Source organism: Tachypleus tridentatus, chromosome 9 (assembly GCF_004210375.1).
Source record: "Tachypleus tridentatus isolate NWPU-2018 chromosome 9, ASM421037v1, whole genome shotgun sequence".
NCBI classification, from domain to species: Eukaryota; Metazoa; Arthropoda; class Merostomata; order Xiphosura; family Limulidae; genus Tachypleus; species Tachypleus tridentatus.
Genome location: NC_134833.1, coordinates 133708735 through 133725712, shown reverse-complemented (window position 1 = coordinate 133725712; position 16978 = coordinate 133708735). Strand labels below are relative to the sequence as shown.

The following is a 16978-nucleotide window of genomic DNA, read 5'->3' as shown; positions in this document are numbered from 1 at the left end:
TTCCTTTCAAGATATAACACTTTTGAATTTTCTGCATCTTAACTTCGCTATACCTAAATCACTACTTTTGTTTCTTGTTATTTAATAAGCATGTTCTTTTGAGTCTTGGCTCTAAGTGATTCTTAACCAACTGAGCTAACCAAAACCCTCAAAAACATTATTTTTGCCCTGTTGAAAAGCCTGTTGAATGATTTTAATTACAAAAGTTCCTTAGACCCATTTCATAAAATGTGCTACAATCTTCTATAAGTTGTTTATTATAGGTTCCTCCAAAATTATTAAGACATACAAATTAGGATTTTATCACTTATTTACTTGACATTTACAGACAAAATTAGTATGGAAAGCTCAGAAAACATGTAACTGTTGAATATATATATGTATACACACACACACACACACACACACATACATACATACATACATTAAATACTTAAAACCTTTTATAACTAATTTAGTTTGATATGTATTCTATTTTAATCCACTGTGTTGATACAAGTACCCAAGACTCTCCTGTTAGAAAAACAGATTTGACCTACAACACAAACTAGTTTTTGTCTTATTCACTATAAGTGGACTTATCAACAGGTTGTGGATTCTACATTTACCTATGCTCAGTTGTTAGTTCTTGTGCAAGGTAAGGTAAACCAAAGGTTACTTCAGTATATCCAGCTGCAAAGTGGATGTTAGCTAATAATGAAGGTTAATCTACGATGGATAGGCATCCCCACCTTTATCAAAATGTAAAAATACTCTCCTCTGCTCATGTCATAAAGAACCACAGTTAAGTACCAGCCTTATGTGACTAAGATTTGGAAGTGATTTAACTTTTACTTTCATGCGAGGTTCACATAGTATATTACGTTGAGCAATTTTATGTTTTGACTCTTATAATACTTACTGTAAAGATTTGAATAAGGCAATTGAGTGAAATTGTTCATTTAAGATTTGTTTGTGATAGACTAAAGAAAAGGTAGCTAGTCAGCATTACCAATTCTCTGGCTACTCCTTACAAGCAAACAATTAAATTGACCTTCACACTATAATTCCCCCACAGATTGTATGTAAATACATAAAAACAGAGGTGCACTCAGTGGAGCATATACCTCTGTCACTTTCATCATATTCAGCCCTCAAAATATACAAAAATATTCATTATTAACACAAACCATTTTTAATACAGGATAATGAAAAAATATTCAACATATGTCCACCAAGTTTCATCAAAATTTGATCGTTTTTGGCAGAGTTATAGAACAAAAATAGTTAACAGATAAGAGATTTTTTGGATTTTTTATATCCTTGACCTTTCAGCTTGACCATTCAAAAACTAATCACTTCTGAGTTGGGTCATAGTGCAAATGTATAATAGCTTTCATCTCAATATATTCAGCCATTTCAGAAATCTTGCTTACACACATACTCCTAACACAGTACTGACAACACATCTTCTGACAGAGGTATCATACATGTAATTTGCAAATTTCAGTTTAATAAATTTTTTAAAATTGCTTTGCAAAATGTTTCAAAAATACTCAAAATACACTGTTTTTAATGCAATAATTTATTGCTATTTCATAAAATACACTACTTGAATATCATAATAGTTCAGATTGAAAATATTTTGTTAAAACAATACTAATGCTCCCATTAGTTTTTGTTGTTTTTTTTACTGCCATGCCTATACCCTATAAAAGATATCTCTCAAATTTTCATTTAACCCTTTTGTGACAGGTCACAGGTCAAAGGCCACATCATGTTTGTTGACTTGCATTCAAAATTACTGTACTGGTATTTTATTAATTTATATCAGTAAGTCTGGAAAAAAGTTGTAGATTATAATTCACACTTTATTACATAAGAATTAATGTTTTTAATTTGAAAGTATATATTCAAAGAAACATCTAAATATAGATTTTAGTGAGTCAAGTTATATCAAGTAGAGCACTGTTTGAAATTTGATGCTTACAATGTCAAAATACTAAGTCTCATAGTTTTGTACAAATTAGAAAGTCAAATTACCATTATCAACAAGCTAAAAATAAAATTAAAATATATCTTTTTTTTACTTTACTTATATACTAAATAAAACACTGTGGCCCTATTCAACTCTTTCCATTTTATTAAATGATCCCTTATATACTCTATTATATACAACATATGAATAATCAATCAACAGCTTCAAATGTCCTCAGTGGTTTTCTCAGCCATTTAAATTTGTGAAAAGACTACCACTTTCTTTTAATACAAACTTTCAAGTAGGTTGTGTCATCAGTATGCTCAAAGTTTCATACTATATACATCTTAATTACGAAGCTTAATAAGCCATAGTGGAATTCCATGGTATCACTGTAGCTATTTATGAGTTTTTGGTTATTTAATTGTATATATACAACCTAAAAAAATTGTTTGATATTCTCCATGTGGGAAATTTTAAAAGGCTTAGCAATCTACATATGGTAACAACTAAGTACAAAGGTCATAGCAAGAAGAATTGTTTGCTTTACTTCTTAGTTTTCTTAAAATATAGAATGATAAATCAAGTTTCATAATTTATTTCTAAATAGTAATTATCTGTATACATAATTGAAATTCGACTACATTACAGAATACTAGTCCACTAAAACATAGCCAAGATAGGGAAGACTAAAAGTCAGTTTTATATACAATTAGTGCAGTGCACCAATTCAATGCAAGTTATGTAGTTAGTTCAGCAAGCATAGAAAATCAATATAATACATAAAGCATTAGAAGACAAGTTACTAAGACTAAACATTTGTATTTTCATGTTATAATATGTAGTCATTCTAGGAAATAAATATTATGCTTTTTGTGCTAATCCTTTTTTTTTTTTTTTATGATTGTTTCAAGGTTGATCAAGCAATTGACCCCATACAGTATAGAAAATAAAATATAGTCTTACTGAGCATAAACATTTTAAATGTATTTAGGAGGTTTTAGAGATTACACAAATAATACTCAAGATTTTTAAGAGAAATTATAGTTTTTTTTAAATCATAACATGAAAATCACTTTGTACTCAGACTAGTTATAAAATTACTTCTCACATACAAATCTTTAATAATAAAATACTTCATTACTATTACTGTATAAACAAAAAAATGAGATTTTTAATCTTTACTAAAAGTGTATTAAATTTTCTAAAGAAACACATGCTGTAATAAAGGTTATACCTCAAATACTTAATGCTCAACATGTAGACAACTCCCGTATACTCAACTGAGCCCACAGTGAAAGAGTTAACTTTCAAATGCTTGAATACTTGCTATATTCATGTGCAAAATTATTTGACTAATCCAACTTCTTCAATACAAATCATTTCTTTTACTGTTATAACTTCATAATTAAAATGAAGTATAAAGTAATAAAACCATCTTTAAAAATAAAAATCAGAACCTTTTGTGTATCTTTTATTCTTCCAACATAACACTAATATTTCATCATTTTATTTCATACTGGTTTGTGCAGTTGAAAAGAACAGAGAGTGATCTTACACATTTAGATTACAAGCCTAATGTGTTTTGAAGCTCAGATTCAGATTAGATCACATCATGTCAATCAAATTTAAAAAAGGGATAGCTAAAGTCAATAATACTATAATTGTATCCAAGTTAGAAGGTTCAAATTCATGTTGTTTTGTTCAAAACTGTGTTGACTTACCTCCTGTTGGGATGCAAGTGCCATATTACAACACTAACATTTGATTTTTAAAAAATTTTATGTACAAAGTCAAAAAAAAAAAAAAAAAGATTCACTGAATAAATCTCAAATCTGAAGTAATTAAAAACATACTGAAAAATACCCAAGTTTATTTTCTACTATGATTTTAATTCAAAGGTACAATTTTTCCCTTGGTGCAGGATACACTAAGCCAGATAGTATATTGCTAAAAAATATTTTAACTCCTTTACAAAAATTTCAATCTTACTTTGCCAGCTCGTTCATTTTCTTCTAATAACTGATCTCTTAGGTGCAACTGAACTTTTCGCTGTTCTAGTATTAGTTGTTCTAGTTGCTGTAGCTGCATATTATATACAGCTTTCACTTCAGATTCATCAAAATTTGGGTCTGTAACTCCAAAAACATCTCGCTGTAAAGCTGCAATAGGATCACCTTTTCCTCCTCGCTTCTTTGGGTACAATAGCTGCTTAATCTGTTCTGCCTGTTTATAAAACAAAAATAAATTTGATTATATATATACCTTCCCATCCCCTCCATTTTTTCACATAAATTTCTTCTTAATACACAATTTTATGAAATCTTGTGGCAGAAGCAAAAATAATTATCACCAAATAATTGACAAAATAAGCATGTAGATATTAATACCAACTATGACAAAAACAGATTCCTGAATAGCTGTAGTATGAAGTATTCACATTTATATAGAAGTATTATAATTATAAATATATAGCCAGTGACAAATTTAGTTTCATAATGCAATAAAACAAATTGCACTTCATAATATAAACTTAAACTGAAACATTTCACTGCTTGCTCAGCTATATATAAGAAAAACAAAACAAAAGCTGAATCATTGTTACTCAGGAAAAAACAACCATTTACTTTATTATTATGTATATAAAATAGTGTAGTACATTGAGGCCTTTTTTTTTTTTTGTTTAGAAATTGAAAAAACATGGGATACTATTTGATAATTGTACTTGAATCATTTTAAGAATAATAATACAACTTGAATAAAAGTACTAATAATATGTACCTAGCATAAAATATCCACAATTCACAGTGAAATTCTAAGGTCCACTTCTTGATTCACAGAAACCATAATGTACCAGTCGAGCATCTCTACTACTTTAATTACTTCTGTAGTTATATATATGTCAATTATTTTTATATGATTGATTTGTCTGTTGCCATTTTCCAAAATTAAGTTAAACTCTTTTTGAAAGCAAAGTTTAAATTTAGGTTCACATAAATTTTTTTCACTATGTTTTTATTTGAATTATTTTCATTCTCTAATTCATATTTTTCTTCCCTTTGTTTGTTACCATTTCCCAAACTCAAATCAACAACTCATTATATTCTCCAACTTGTATTTTTGTTCCTCAGTTTGTGTTGAAAGAATGTTTGGCTGAAAACCTCCACAACAAATTGAGTAATTGAGAATTAGAAGGAAAAAACTTTTCTATAGACCTTCAGGGGTAAATTAAAGTAATAACCATGTCCAACCCTTATGGTCCATTTAATATGGGTGCAAAATGTCAGGTTTCTAGGTTTATTCCTCTTGGAGTTATAGTGGTCACACACACAGACATGCCCTTTCATTCTATATTATATAAATATTTTCTTACTGCATTTTCCCCTTTGGCTTTCTTTTCTAAATACATTCCTTGCAATTTGTTCATGATCACTTAATTTAACTGTATTATGATAAAAGTACTGTACTTAGTCATTTGGTGGTTTGTAATTAAGATTATATTGCTTCTTATACAACTTAATTAAATAACACTGCAGCAACAGATGTCACACTACAAGCTATTGGTGGCAAGCTGCCCTACACCCACATGTTTCCATGATGTGTTCATCTAGTTCGTGTGCATGACAAGATACAAATGGGTAGTCATTTATATAATCACTAGCTAAGACCTCTCTTAAAGTGAGTTATATATAGAATTGGTTCTGGCAGCAGATAAGTGAATATAAATCTTGGCTCTTTGCTAACGGAACAGAGAGCCTGATGATTATGCTGGGCCACGCGAGAAAACTTGTTTTGATAATTACATATTTAACCATTCCCCTCACCCCAGTGCATTGTCTTAAAGTAGGATGTGCTTATAACTAATTTTCTGTTATTTCAAATAAATTTAAAAAAAACATTTACAAAATAGCAAAACTATACATATCATCTAGATTTTTTTTAAACAATATGGTGTTCTTAGCTAACTGAAGCTTGCACTACATCTATTTTCTAGTCTGTGTAAAGAAATGTATAGATTCATATGAAGGATGCAGAAATGAGTAATTTAGTATCCCAAACCATTCAATAGCAAATTAGTACCTTTGAGAATTCTTCTATCATTTCAAGAACCCAAGTTTAAGTTGAAATTGCAAATTCTTTAAGCACACAATCCTTGATTTTGGAAAATGCAAAAAATGTCTTTTACTTGCCACACTATACCTATCATTCAAGATCTTCAATCTGTTCAAATTTGTCAATGAAATTGTCTTGTGTGGATTGAACAAATGCTTTTCACTTAAACATACCTATTCTTGGAGAACAATTAATAACTGCTTATCACAAACTTAATCTTTACAAGCATAAATATGTAAATGTTTATCAGAATTCATATCAACAAAGAAAGACATTGGCAATCATCCCAACTACATTTTTGAAACATGCACACATCTTGAAAACAATGAAACAAATTAAGTAATATCAAGCATTTTAGTAATACAAGTTACTACCACCTGAAAACTTTTCACTTATGCCATACAAACTATTAATTACAAAGAAAATTCTACATCATTATTTTATAGCTAGCATGGCTTCAAATTAATAATCTAGTAAAAAAATTAGCAAGTTCCCACAAAACCAAAACTTTAACAAATTTTACAAGAGCAAAACTAAACTCAACTAAGCAATATAATCAATAGCTAAAGAGAATTGATTAACAAATTAGTGTGACAAAGTAAATGATTAACCTTTTCATGACAGGTCATGGGTAAAAGGCCATGTTATCACATTTGTTGATTTGCATTCAAAACTTTATTGAACTACTATTTTATAAATGTATTAATAAGTTTGGAATCAAATTGTAAATAATTTAAATTTTAGTATTACACATTACTGCATTTCTTAAAAGTAAATATTAAAAGAACACATCCAAATATAGATTTTAGTAAGTCACACGATATGTTGAGTGCAGTACTGTTTAAAGTTAGATGTTTGTGATGTCAAAATAAAGTCTATAGTTTTGTACAAATTAACAACTCAAATGACTAATATTGACAAGCAACAATATAAAATAATAATTTTGTATCTTTTTATTTTGTTGAGATATGGCTTGTGTACTGAATCAAACACTGTGACCCTGTTCAACTTCCTTTTTTTTTTGTAAATAGTCCCTTATATGCTCTTGCTACAGTATATGACATGCTAATAACCAGTCAACAGCTCAGAATGTCCCAGAGAGGTTCTCTCCACAATTTTAATCTTTGAAAAGGCTTCCACATTCTTTTGATCCAAGTTTCCAAGGAGGTCGGTTGTGTCTTTAGCCTGTTCGAAGTTTTATATATTTCTTAAAATCAAATACGTCTTAGTTACTAAATTTAATGAAGTATAGTGGAACTGTATGGTATCAGTGCAGTTATTTATGACTTTACAGTTATTCAACTATGTATATAATATAAAAAAAGTCTTGTTTGATATAGTCTATGTGTGAAATTTTATAAGGCTTAGCAACCTATGTACAACAACAACCAAGTACAAAGGTCATAGCAAGAAGAGATAATTGTTTGCTTTACTTCTTGTAAATATTTGGCTTCAATGAAATATTGATGTTATCCAATTTTTACTTGGTATTACATATTACAATTATGAAAGATATTTTTAAAAAAATGTATGAGAATTATAAATTCAAAATTAAGGAGTTCAAAAGTAAAAAAGTTAAATTTCTAAACTTGTTTTGAAAAAATTTAAAATGGTTAGCATACAAGCTCTATATTCTGAAAAGTAAAAAGTTCAAGAGTTACAACAACATTAAATCAATTTCTGCAAGAACTTTTTGTTCTCTGGATTAACTCTCACTCTGTGCTCAGTTGAACTCGCTGAGTTTGCAACTCTAAACTGACCTTAATTTCAAAACTAAAACATCTGTTTTATGTATCCTCACAAAATCTTCCAAGTTTTCAGTTATTATTGTCATATATAGACTAAAAATCTGAATTTTTAATGAAGTATTTTCACAAATCTTTTTCCATGAGTACATGGAGTAAAAATGTTAAATACTTTTGGTGCAAAGTGATATTCAGGTTAAGATTAAAATTACTTTTCATCTGAAAAATCTTAAATTTTGTTTGCATAATCTCTGAAACCTCTTTAATAAGTTCTGAGCATTTTCTTCAATAAGCACTTCACATTTTTATATTATTTTCTCCACCCTAACTACATAAGAGATCAGTCAAATTAAATGACCATTTAACTACTAAAAAAATAAATCTAAGTTTACTTTTCTTTCTAGAATTACTTCAAGTTGTAACATTAATCTACATTTGTTTATCCTTAATAGGTTTAAACTTGCAACAATGTAATCTGTTGTTTGTACTTCAATTTTATTATTTTATTGCCCTTTGAACATGTCTAACCAGTAGTCCCACTATAAAATTTGTTAAGTTGTAACATTAATCTACATTTGTTTATCCTTAATAGGTTTAAACTTGCAACAGTGTAATCTGTTGTTTGTACTTCAATTTTATTATTTTATTGCCCTTTGAACATGTCTAACCAGTAGTCCCACTATAAAATTTGTAAATAACTTGATAAGCACAAAATTCACACTACCCTATCGAATTACATGACATTGAAAGTGAAATAGGCTATCTTTTGTACCAAAAACAATATAATAGAAAATTTGATAAATTAAAGCCTTTGGTTTCTATTGGTCATAAATATAGTATATAACCTCTAAATGAATTACTCGTAATTTCTGTAAAATGAAGATGCAACAGGTGGGCATGGCAAGAAAGGTCCGATTTTCCATTGTTTGGCTCTATACCCAAATAAGATTGCAAGCTATAAATATTATGCTTTGCCTAAGTGATAACAGCATTCAACTAAGTAATTTATATCAAATTTTGTACTTCTTAGATGGGATGTGAACAAATCAGAAAAGAAGAACTTCCTATAGAGAAAATGTTGCAAACCTCATACTAGAAAGAAGTTAAATTTTCATTTTTAATATTAAGAACCTTAAACTTAAAATTTGGACAATTAAATATTTTTTGTCAAAATTATTCATATACCACAATAAGAAAATGGTCAAGTAAATTTCAAGTGTAACTCACTAAATCATCATAATGTGTAGAAAAATAGATGCTCATAGCAACACATTATCTTCACATTATGCATTTTTATATTAAATTTGTTAAAATACAATGAGTTAAGGTTTAAGTCAAACTTTGTTACTGGAATATACAGGCATAACAACACAATACAAGCATGAAATCCACTCACAACCTAACCCATTTCAATTATGACGAGATATGAAAAACATCAGTTATGGGCTCGTGTACCCGAAATAAGAAAAACTGTTGGTTCTGTAACAATCTTACATGTTACACAGCCAACTGCTAAGCATGAAACAATAGGGGAATTAATGGAAAAAGAAATCAGAGGTTTAAGTAAAATAAAAATAGTATCCAAAAAAAATTATTGAAAGAAAAATATATGCAAACATCTATTAACTGCAAATTAAGCCAATGTATAATAATGTAAGTTAGAGCCAACTCAATTACTATGACTGGTTTGGTTTTACCTTCAGAACAGCAATGACAACTTCTCTTGCTTGTAATTCACCTTCCAGGACACTCAGAAGTTTTAACAGATCTGTTTTACTTAACTCCATCTTGAACTACAGCTGTAATAATATAAAAAATGTTAAGCTCTCAGGTATGTCTATACTTTTAATTATTCATACAATTCATTTGATAAAATTCTTTTGATTTACCCATATAATAATGATTTAAACCCATGCTTTGAAGGAGCCGAAATGAAAAAAGTGCTAATTCTAACACACTAGTAACTAGTTAAAATTTCACAAAATCTATGATAAAAATTGCAAAACCTTCAATTTGGATAATATTTAAAGGTCAGGAAACTGAAATTGCAAGTGTGTGCCTTCCCTTTTCCATAAAAATGTTGACAACTGTAGAAATAACAAAAGCTTTAACTCCATGTTTTCTACTATCACACTTATTTCAATTTCATGAAACAAAAACTGCATACTTAAAGAGTAAAGATGACAATTTCAGCTTTGTTATTTTTGTAGGTCTTGTGATATTAGTAGATTGTCTTTACTGAATAAGACTTCACATCTATAGAATAATTTTAAAAAAATAGTTATATATATTTTGTTTTTCTTCCATAACAAGCTCCAGATATTTCTGCATGTAGTTCAAAACTACCATGAATGATCAAACAGTAACATTTTAGTTATAGTTTCAACATATAGACACAAAAAGAAGTTGTAAAAACTGATATCTATATCTTAAACTTTTCTCTTAACAACAACAACAACACAAAAAAAGGATTCAAATGAGCATTTTAAAAGGATAGACGTTTCCCAAGCATTTATACTTGTGTCCATAACATGTTGAGTTCCACAAAGTAAATATCAACTTTTTAGTTAAGATATTCTTCTTGATGCAGTATGACATACTGGAATACATCACTAACACTATATACATCAAAAACACTATTAATTTATTTCACAAAAATAATCAACTGTTCAAAATTATGGTTTTCAATTATCATCATTTGATTATTCCAACTGCTAAAGTAATTAAACAACTGACACTAAACCTGCTGTCCCTGTTTGTGTTATGGCAAAATTAATAACAGCATCTGCCATTATCACTTATTTTGTACAGATGAGAGAGTACAGTACTTGCCTTCAACTTTTTGTTGTTAAGTTACTGGACAGAGAAACATTCAACTGGTTGGCAGCATCCACTGCAAACATTTTTGTTGCTTGATTTTGGGAACATTATATTAGTTGGTTAATGAGGCAATTATTTAATCAATTAACAAACAGCCCTCCTAAGATTGAAAAGTACAAATACAGTTATGAAGAGATTGAACAAAGAAATAAGAACCCCATGTCTACTGGCACCATGCTGCTATGTCTTTTCAGATTTTCACATCGTAAACAGTTTGAAGATTGTATAAACAGCTACGAAACAGAGCTAGTTACAAGATGCTATACAACAAGAACATTCATGTGCATATCTCTGAAACAGAAATTCAGCAAATCATACACAGAAAAGCTGATTTCCATAGATGCTGCTTCTCAATTCTGAAAATCCACTAAATCTTGTTATATTTACAGAATATAAGTATTAGCTAAAACAAAATAACCACAATATTTATTTAGTTGCAGAAGGATTTTTTTTTTTTTAATATATGGTTGTGCCACAAGGAAATACATGCTCATTTTTTGTTATAAATCGCAAGTAGTGAAATGAGGTAATTCAATTGACAAAAGATGTAAAACAATCCAGAAAAAAGAAATGGCTAGAGAATCTCAAAGTTCAGAACAGCAAAGTATACATATTGACTATATCAAGGATATAAAATTTCAATCATTTGACCATATTTTCTTGAGTGAGAAGAGATTGTAAACTTTGGTGTGATAGGTAATAAGTATGGTCATTTTCAATACTTTTCAGTGATTAAAACTGATTTGTATAATATTTGTTTCCATTATGTTGAATACATTCCAATTTCTTACTGTTATTGATATACAAATTAAAAAAAAAAAAGTGACACTGGTTGAATAAAAACAACTATTCTCAGTTATATTATCAAGTTGACAGACCTTTCATTCTGCATTTACAAACTTCTTCTAACCTTTATTTAAAATTAGGTTGATACAATGAAATTGATAAAAATTAACATATTTTAATGAAAGTTTTAAAAAGAACAATTACTCTCACAAATCAGTTTTTTTTTTAGATTTTGTAAATATGAGAAACTGCAGGATGGGATCTTACCAGTTTGTGTATTTTATTGCATATCATACATTAAATGTGTGTTTGGGCTCTGAAAATAAAACCATTTTAATTCTTAAGTTGAAGGACTAAGTTTCATAAGAGGAACTTTTTTACATTATTGGTTTTATGTACATTTGTCATAATTTGTGTTCATCTTTTCTGTAAAGAAAATAAAGTACCTTTATGAGGTATCAAACTTAAAATATTAAAATATGAATTAATGCCCATTCTGTATTAGTTTATTTAAAAAAACTTCAAACTTAATTTTTCCCAAGTGCAAAATATATAGCCATAGCAAATGTTTTGAAAGAGTATGATGTTAAATATTTATGAGATTAACTATCATTTGGTTTTAAATAAAATGAAACAAATAACTATATGATTCTCTCTGATTCATAGGAAAATTCCTATATTGTGTTATTACTGAACTCTTCAGTACTTATATGACAATAAATTACTAAACCAGATTAAAAATTAGTTCATTTTGCTATTTATTAATGTTACAGAGAATTTATTTGAAAAAAGTAAAAAAGAAAGTGTAATCTGGTGACTGTTAGGTTTATTAAAACAAAAATTACCCAAATTGATTGTCCAATAAAAGAAATTACCTGCATTATCAGAGTCAACAGGAATAAGAATATTTCTTGTTAGTTCAGTAATAAAAAAAAATTATAGCTAATATACTTAGTTTCTGGAAAAAATTTCAGAGGTTTGGTTTGTTTTCAATTTTGTGCAAAGCTACATGAGGGCTATCTGCACATTTCAGAGTCTTTAGGTTTAAGATTGACCTTACAATCTGTAAGATATAAAATTGAATAATCAGTATAAATTGCTAGTTAATTAGTCATCAAGCTTATTAATTAACTACATACAATTGATTGATTATTCTCTTGTAAGTTGAAAAATAAAAAAAATTGTAATAATTAGAAAAACTAATTTTGATTAGTTGATTTATTTTTCTGAGTTATAACAATCAGTTAAGCTGAACATCCTTGAATTAAATAAAATATATTTGATTACTTAGACTACTGTAATAATTTGAAACTAATTCAATTAATAGTTGATTATCTTAATGACATTACTTGACTTCATTTGGATCACTGGATTAACCCTTTTGCTATGGGCTCAAGATAATGCATTATTTTATATATACACATTTGCACACATTAAGTAATGTACTATAACTTTTGATATAGCATGTGAATCTTTACAAATGTTGGTAGACTTTTAGTAAAAAAAAAAAAAAAAGATTACAAGTAATTTAGTATGCAAACCATCAGATTTTTTTAATGAAATATTTTCATTAAATATTTTTGTCTGAAAATAGTGTGTTTCACTACTAGTCTAAAAACAGAATGATTTAATGTTCTAATTAAAAAAATATTCTTCACTGAAAAAATCTCAAATGGTATTTGCATAAGTTCTAAAACCTCTTAAACACATTTGAAGTGTTTGTTTTCAGTAAGACTGTTTTATGGTATTTTCTATACTCCACCTATGTGGGGTTTGCCACTTGACCAACATCGTAACCATCATAAAAAAAAAAAGGAAATGAATGTTGTGCTTCTTTGGTGCTAGAATGACTGCATATTATAACATGAAAATATGCTATACTTACACTGTAACATTAAGTTACACGTATGTTTTTTATTACTGACCTTACATTCATGCAAAGCTAACTTCACAACTTGCATTGACATGATGCATATGCACTGAGTCACATTTCAATTATACATAGTATGTGTGTATTTTAATGAAATTAAATAATTATATATAAATGAAGTTAAATGAATAAACAAAGTAATGAGAAGGGACTGTATTAAAAACAGCAAATCCCAACCTCTGATTAATTATATTACAATCATAACATTTAAGCCATAAATCAAAACACATTAACATAATTTTTGAAAATACACTGCACATTTTTAGAAAAGGATCTTAGAGCACAAGCTACAATGTGGGTCCTACTTCTGCAGTCATCTTCAAAACCTAGGATACATTTTATAATCCCACCCATAACATAAATTCAACAGACTAACTCTTAACATAAAATGCATTTAAGCTAAACAGGTCTAAGCATGAACCTGAAAAAAGGTTTACAGGGTTATTTTTGCCTACTATGTCACTCCATCGCTATTCCAGTACTTAATAAAATTAGCCTTAGCTAAATTTCTCTCAAATCTAATGGTAAAGCAAAAAGGGAATCCTCAATAACTGTGTCTGTAATTAGATATTAAATCAGTCAGAGATGGAGCCCTGAGCTAAAAATTCATACTAGAAAAGAAAACCTCAATATACATTCTAAAAATTTGAATTCAAATTAGCAACTCATTTGTTTCTAAATGGGAGTTAATTTTGTTTAATGAGATTAGATTTCCAACATTTGTGTCACCAACAATGAAAATAATTAGCTAATTGAAATTAGCATTTCTGATTATCTGAACTGTGTTCAAAAGTTCATTCACAAGCTAGATATTTGAAAATAGTTCTAAACATTTGAAGGTTCTTCCTATGGCACTGAAGCAGTCTCATTGTTTTCTTCCTTTTAACAGAAACCATTTGAGTGTTTAAATAGTAATCACATATTATGTGTCACCCACATGGAAAATTTAAGCTTTTTAATTTGTAATAAGCTTTATACATGAACTTGTATAAAAATAAAACATACAACAAAACATTATTCACAGCAGATTCTTCCATGCATTGGAGCAGACTGTTATGGTTGTAGTACACAAGACACAGACCAATGCAGAAAATTAATCTGGACACCATTAATCAGGCACAAATGAGAAGTTTCTATTTTGTGAAAACATACTGAGAATGAGTTATGGGTTGTAGGAGGCACTCAAAAAGAAAAATAATATACTTTTCTAAAACACAACTGTTGTTGTTTGGTGTTTAAAAGCACAAAGCAACTAGACTATATGTGCCAAACATCCAGTAAAGAGTTAAAATTAAAGTAAAATTAACAAAATTCATAAAAGGAAACTTAGGTAAAACAAAACAAAGTTTACCTTTTGAATTAAAAAATAAATAGCATTAAATCCGATTTTTACCTCTAGCCTACAGTGGTAAGACAAAAACTATAGTAGTTGTAAAGGACTTTCTGTAGCATAATTGTAATTATCATAACTTGCCAGGATGATGAAGGGGTAAGTTCAAAAATCAGCATTAGACACCTGGAGTTAGCCTTTCCAGTCCTGGTTTTGAGTTATTTGATGTTATGGCCATTTTTATAAAGAAAAGTAATACACATTTTAAAAGACTTATAGCAAAATTTTAATTATTATAGCTCACTAGGATGACTATTTTGTTTGTTTGTTTGTTTGTTTGTTTTGGAATTTCGCACAAAGCTACTCAAGGGCTATCTGTGCTAGCCTTCCCTAATTTAGCAGTGTAAGACTAGAGGGAAGGCAGCTAGTCATCACCATCCTCAGCCAACTCTTGGACTACTCTTTTACCAACAAATAGTGGGATTGACTGTCACATTATAACGCCCCCACGGCTGGGAGGGCAAGCATGTTTGGCTCGACCTGGATGCGAACCTGCAACCCTCAGATTACCCTTAACACGCTTGGCATGCCGGGCCCACTAGGATGACTAACGGGTAGTTCAAACATCAGTGTTAGACACCTGAAGTTGGCCTTTCCAGTCCTGGTTTCAAATTATTTGATATTTTGGCCATTTTCTAATTTCAAATTCAACAAATGTACATCAATTCTTGTACAAAGGGAATCACATTAAAAAAGGTATAACGTATAAAAAACTTAAATGGCATTAAAAAATTATTAATGTCTTTAAAAAACTAAAAATATTTCTAAGGTGGACAGTGTTACCATTGCCCATCACACTATCTAATGTTATGGATAAACCTTGGAACAAAACATGTTTAAAATGGTGCCGTCACTGAGTTCTAACAATGGCAAGACAGTAAAATGTGGCTTATTGTGACCTCAAAGTTACACATTGATGCATCAGTCCCAGATAAAAAAAAACAATGAAGAAGTGCAAAACTGTGACCAATGCATAGTCTAGTTAAGACAACTTCCTCTTTCCTATCCTTATGGAAAGAGATGGCCAAAATCCAACAGAGGGTTTTCTTCAGAAAAGCTTGTTTTCACGTTGCTCATTCCAAGTCCCAACTGGCATGGAGCCGAGCCTTAAATACAGGACCACAGTCCACATATAGAACAGGCACAGCAGTGATAGTGCCAGAGCAAACAGATTTAGCTGTGGTGTTGATAAGCCCGTTCCTGCAAATACCAACATGGTATGGTATCCAGAAAAACTGGATAGAAATATATGTTAAAGAGAAAGAGGCCAGTCAGTTTTGAATATCAGAAAGAACAGAGTGAGAACTAATGTGAAACTATTCCAAGGCCAGTAGAAAACTAAGTAAGTCAGTATAAATAAGTGTAATTTGAGTACTGCTCAGCTTCTATATGATCCAGGGCAAGAGACATAGCATACAGTTCAGCCACAAACTGTAGAACACAGAAACCACAACAAACCATGTCAAAACCCACAGAGTCACCTGATTTCAAACCATCTGTATAAATAGGAATGGAAGGATGGTTCAAAAGATGTTCAGCAAATAACAGATAGTATTTTCAATTGGGAGTATCTTGCTTTTTTCAGACAATTGTGCCTGGTTATAATGGCCAAAAGGAACAATGGCAGATCATCTGTTCTGAAAAAGGATAGCCCACTGAGGAAAAAAAACACAACCACAGGTGGCATGCTGTGGTAAGAATCGAAGTTTTGAAGCATACAGTAAAGACAGTTACAAACGGCAGAGTTGTAGAGGAGGTTCATGAGACTGTGTATGAGCTCTGAACTTGGGATGTGCAGAAAGTTCTGATGCAGAGTCAAAGTCCCTGATGACAAACAGAATCCAGCATCTTCAAGACCTAGGTCCTAGCAGAGCCATAGACCAATTATCCATAGTCTAGTTTCAATCGAATAAGAGCATGATGTATCTTTAACACAGAACATCAATAACCCATATAAATGGAGTTCTTGCAAAATGTCATACTTCATGTTATATCATATGCCTTTTCAATGTTAAAGAACATTGATATTTCATTTGAGAAAGGCTTCTCTGACTGGTCACATAACCCATATAAATGCAAAATGCCATACTCCATGTTATATCATATGCCTTTTCAATGTTAAAGAACATTGATATTTCATTTGAGAAAGGCTTCTCTGACTGACGTTTCAAATCAAA

General features: G+C 29.7%; 1 protein-coding gene across 2 annotated transcripts in view; it reads right to left on the bottom strand.

The window, feature by feature from the left end:
- The window catches only part of LOC143226422 (uncharacterized), a 125934-nt gene that overhangs the window by 97032 nt on the left and 11924 nt on the right, over window positions 1-16978 (bottom strand). For both annotated transcript variants that reach the window (XM_076457360.1, XM_076457361.1), the window contains exons 2-3: window positions 9513-9614; window positions 3950-4183 (exon numbers count right to left, since the gene is read on the bottom strand). In XM_076457360.1, coding sequence (XP_076313475.1) covers window positions 3950-4183; window positions 9513-9602 — 324 coding nt within the window. In that variant the 5' untranslated portion in view covers window positions 9603-9614. The remainder of the gene's footprint in view (window positions 1-3949; window positions 4184-9512; window positions 9615-16978) is intronic.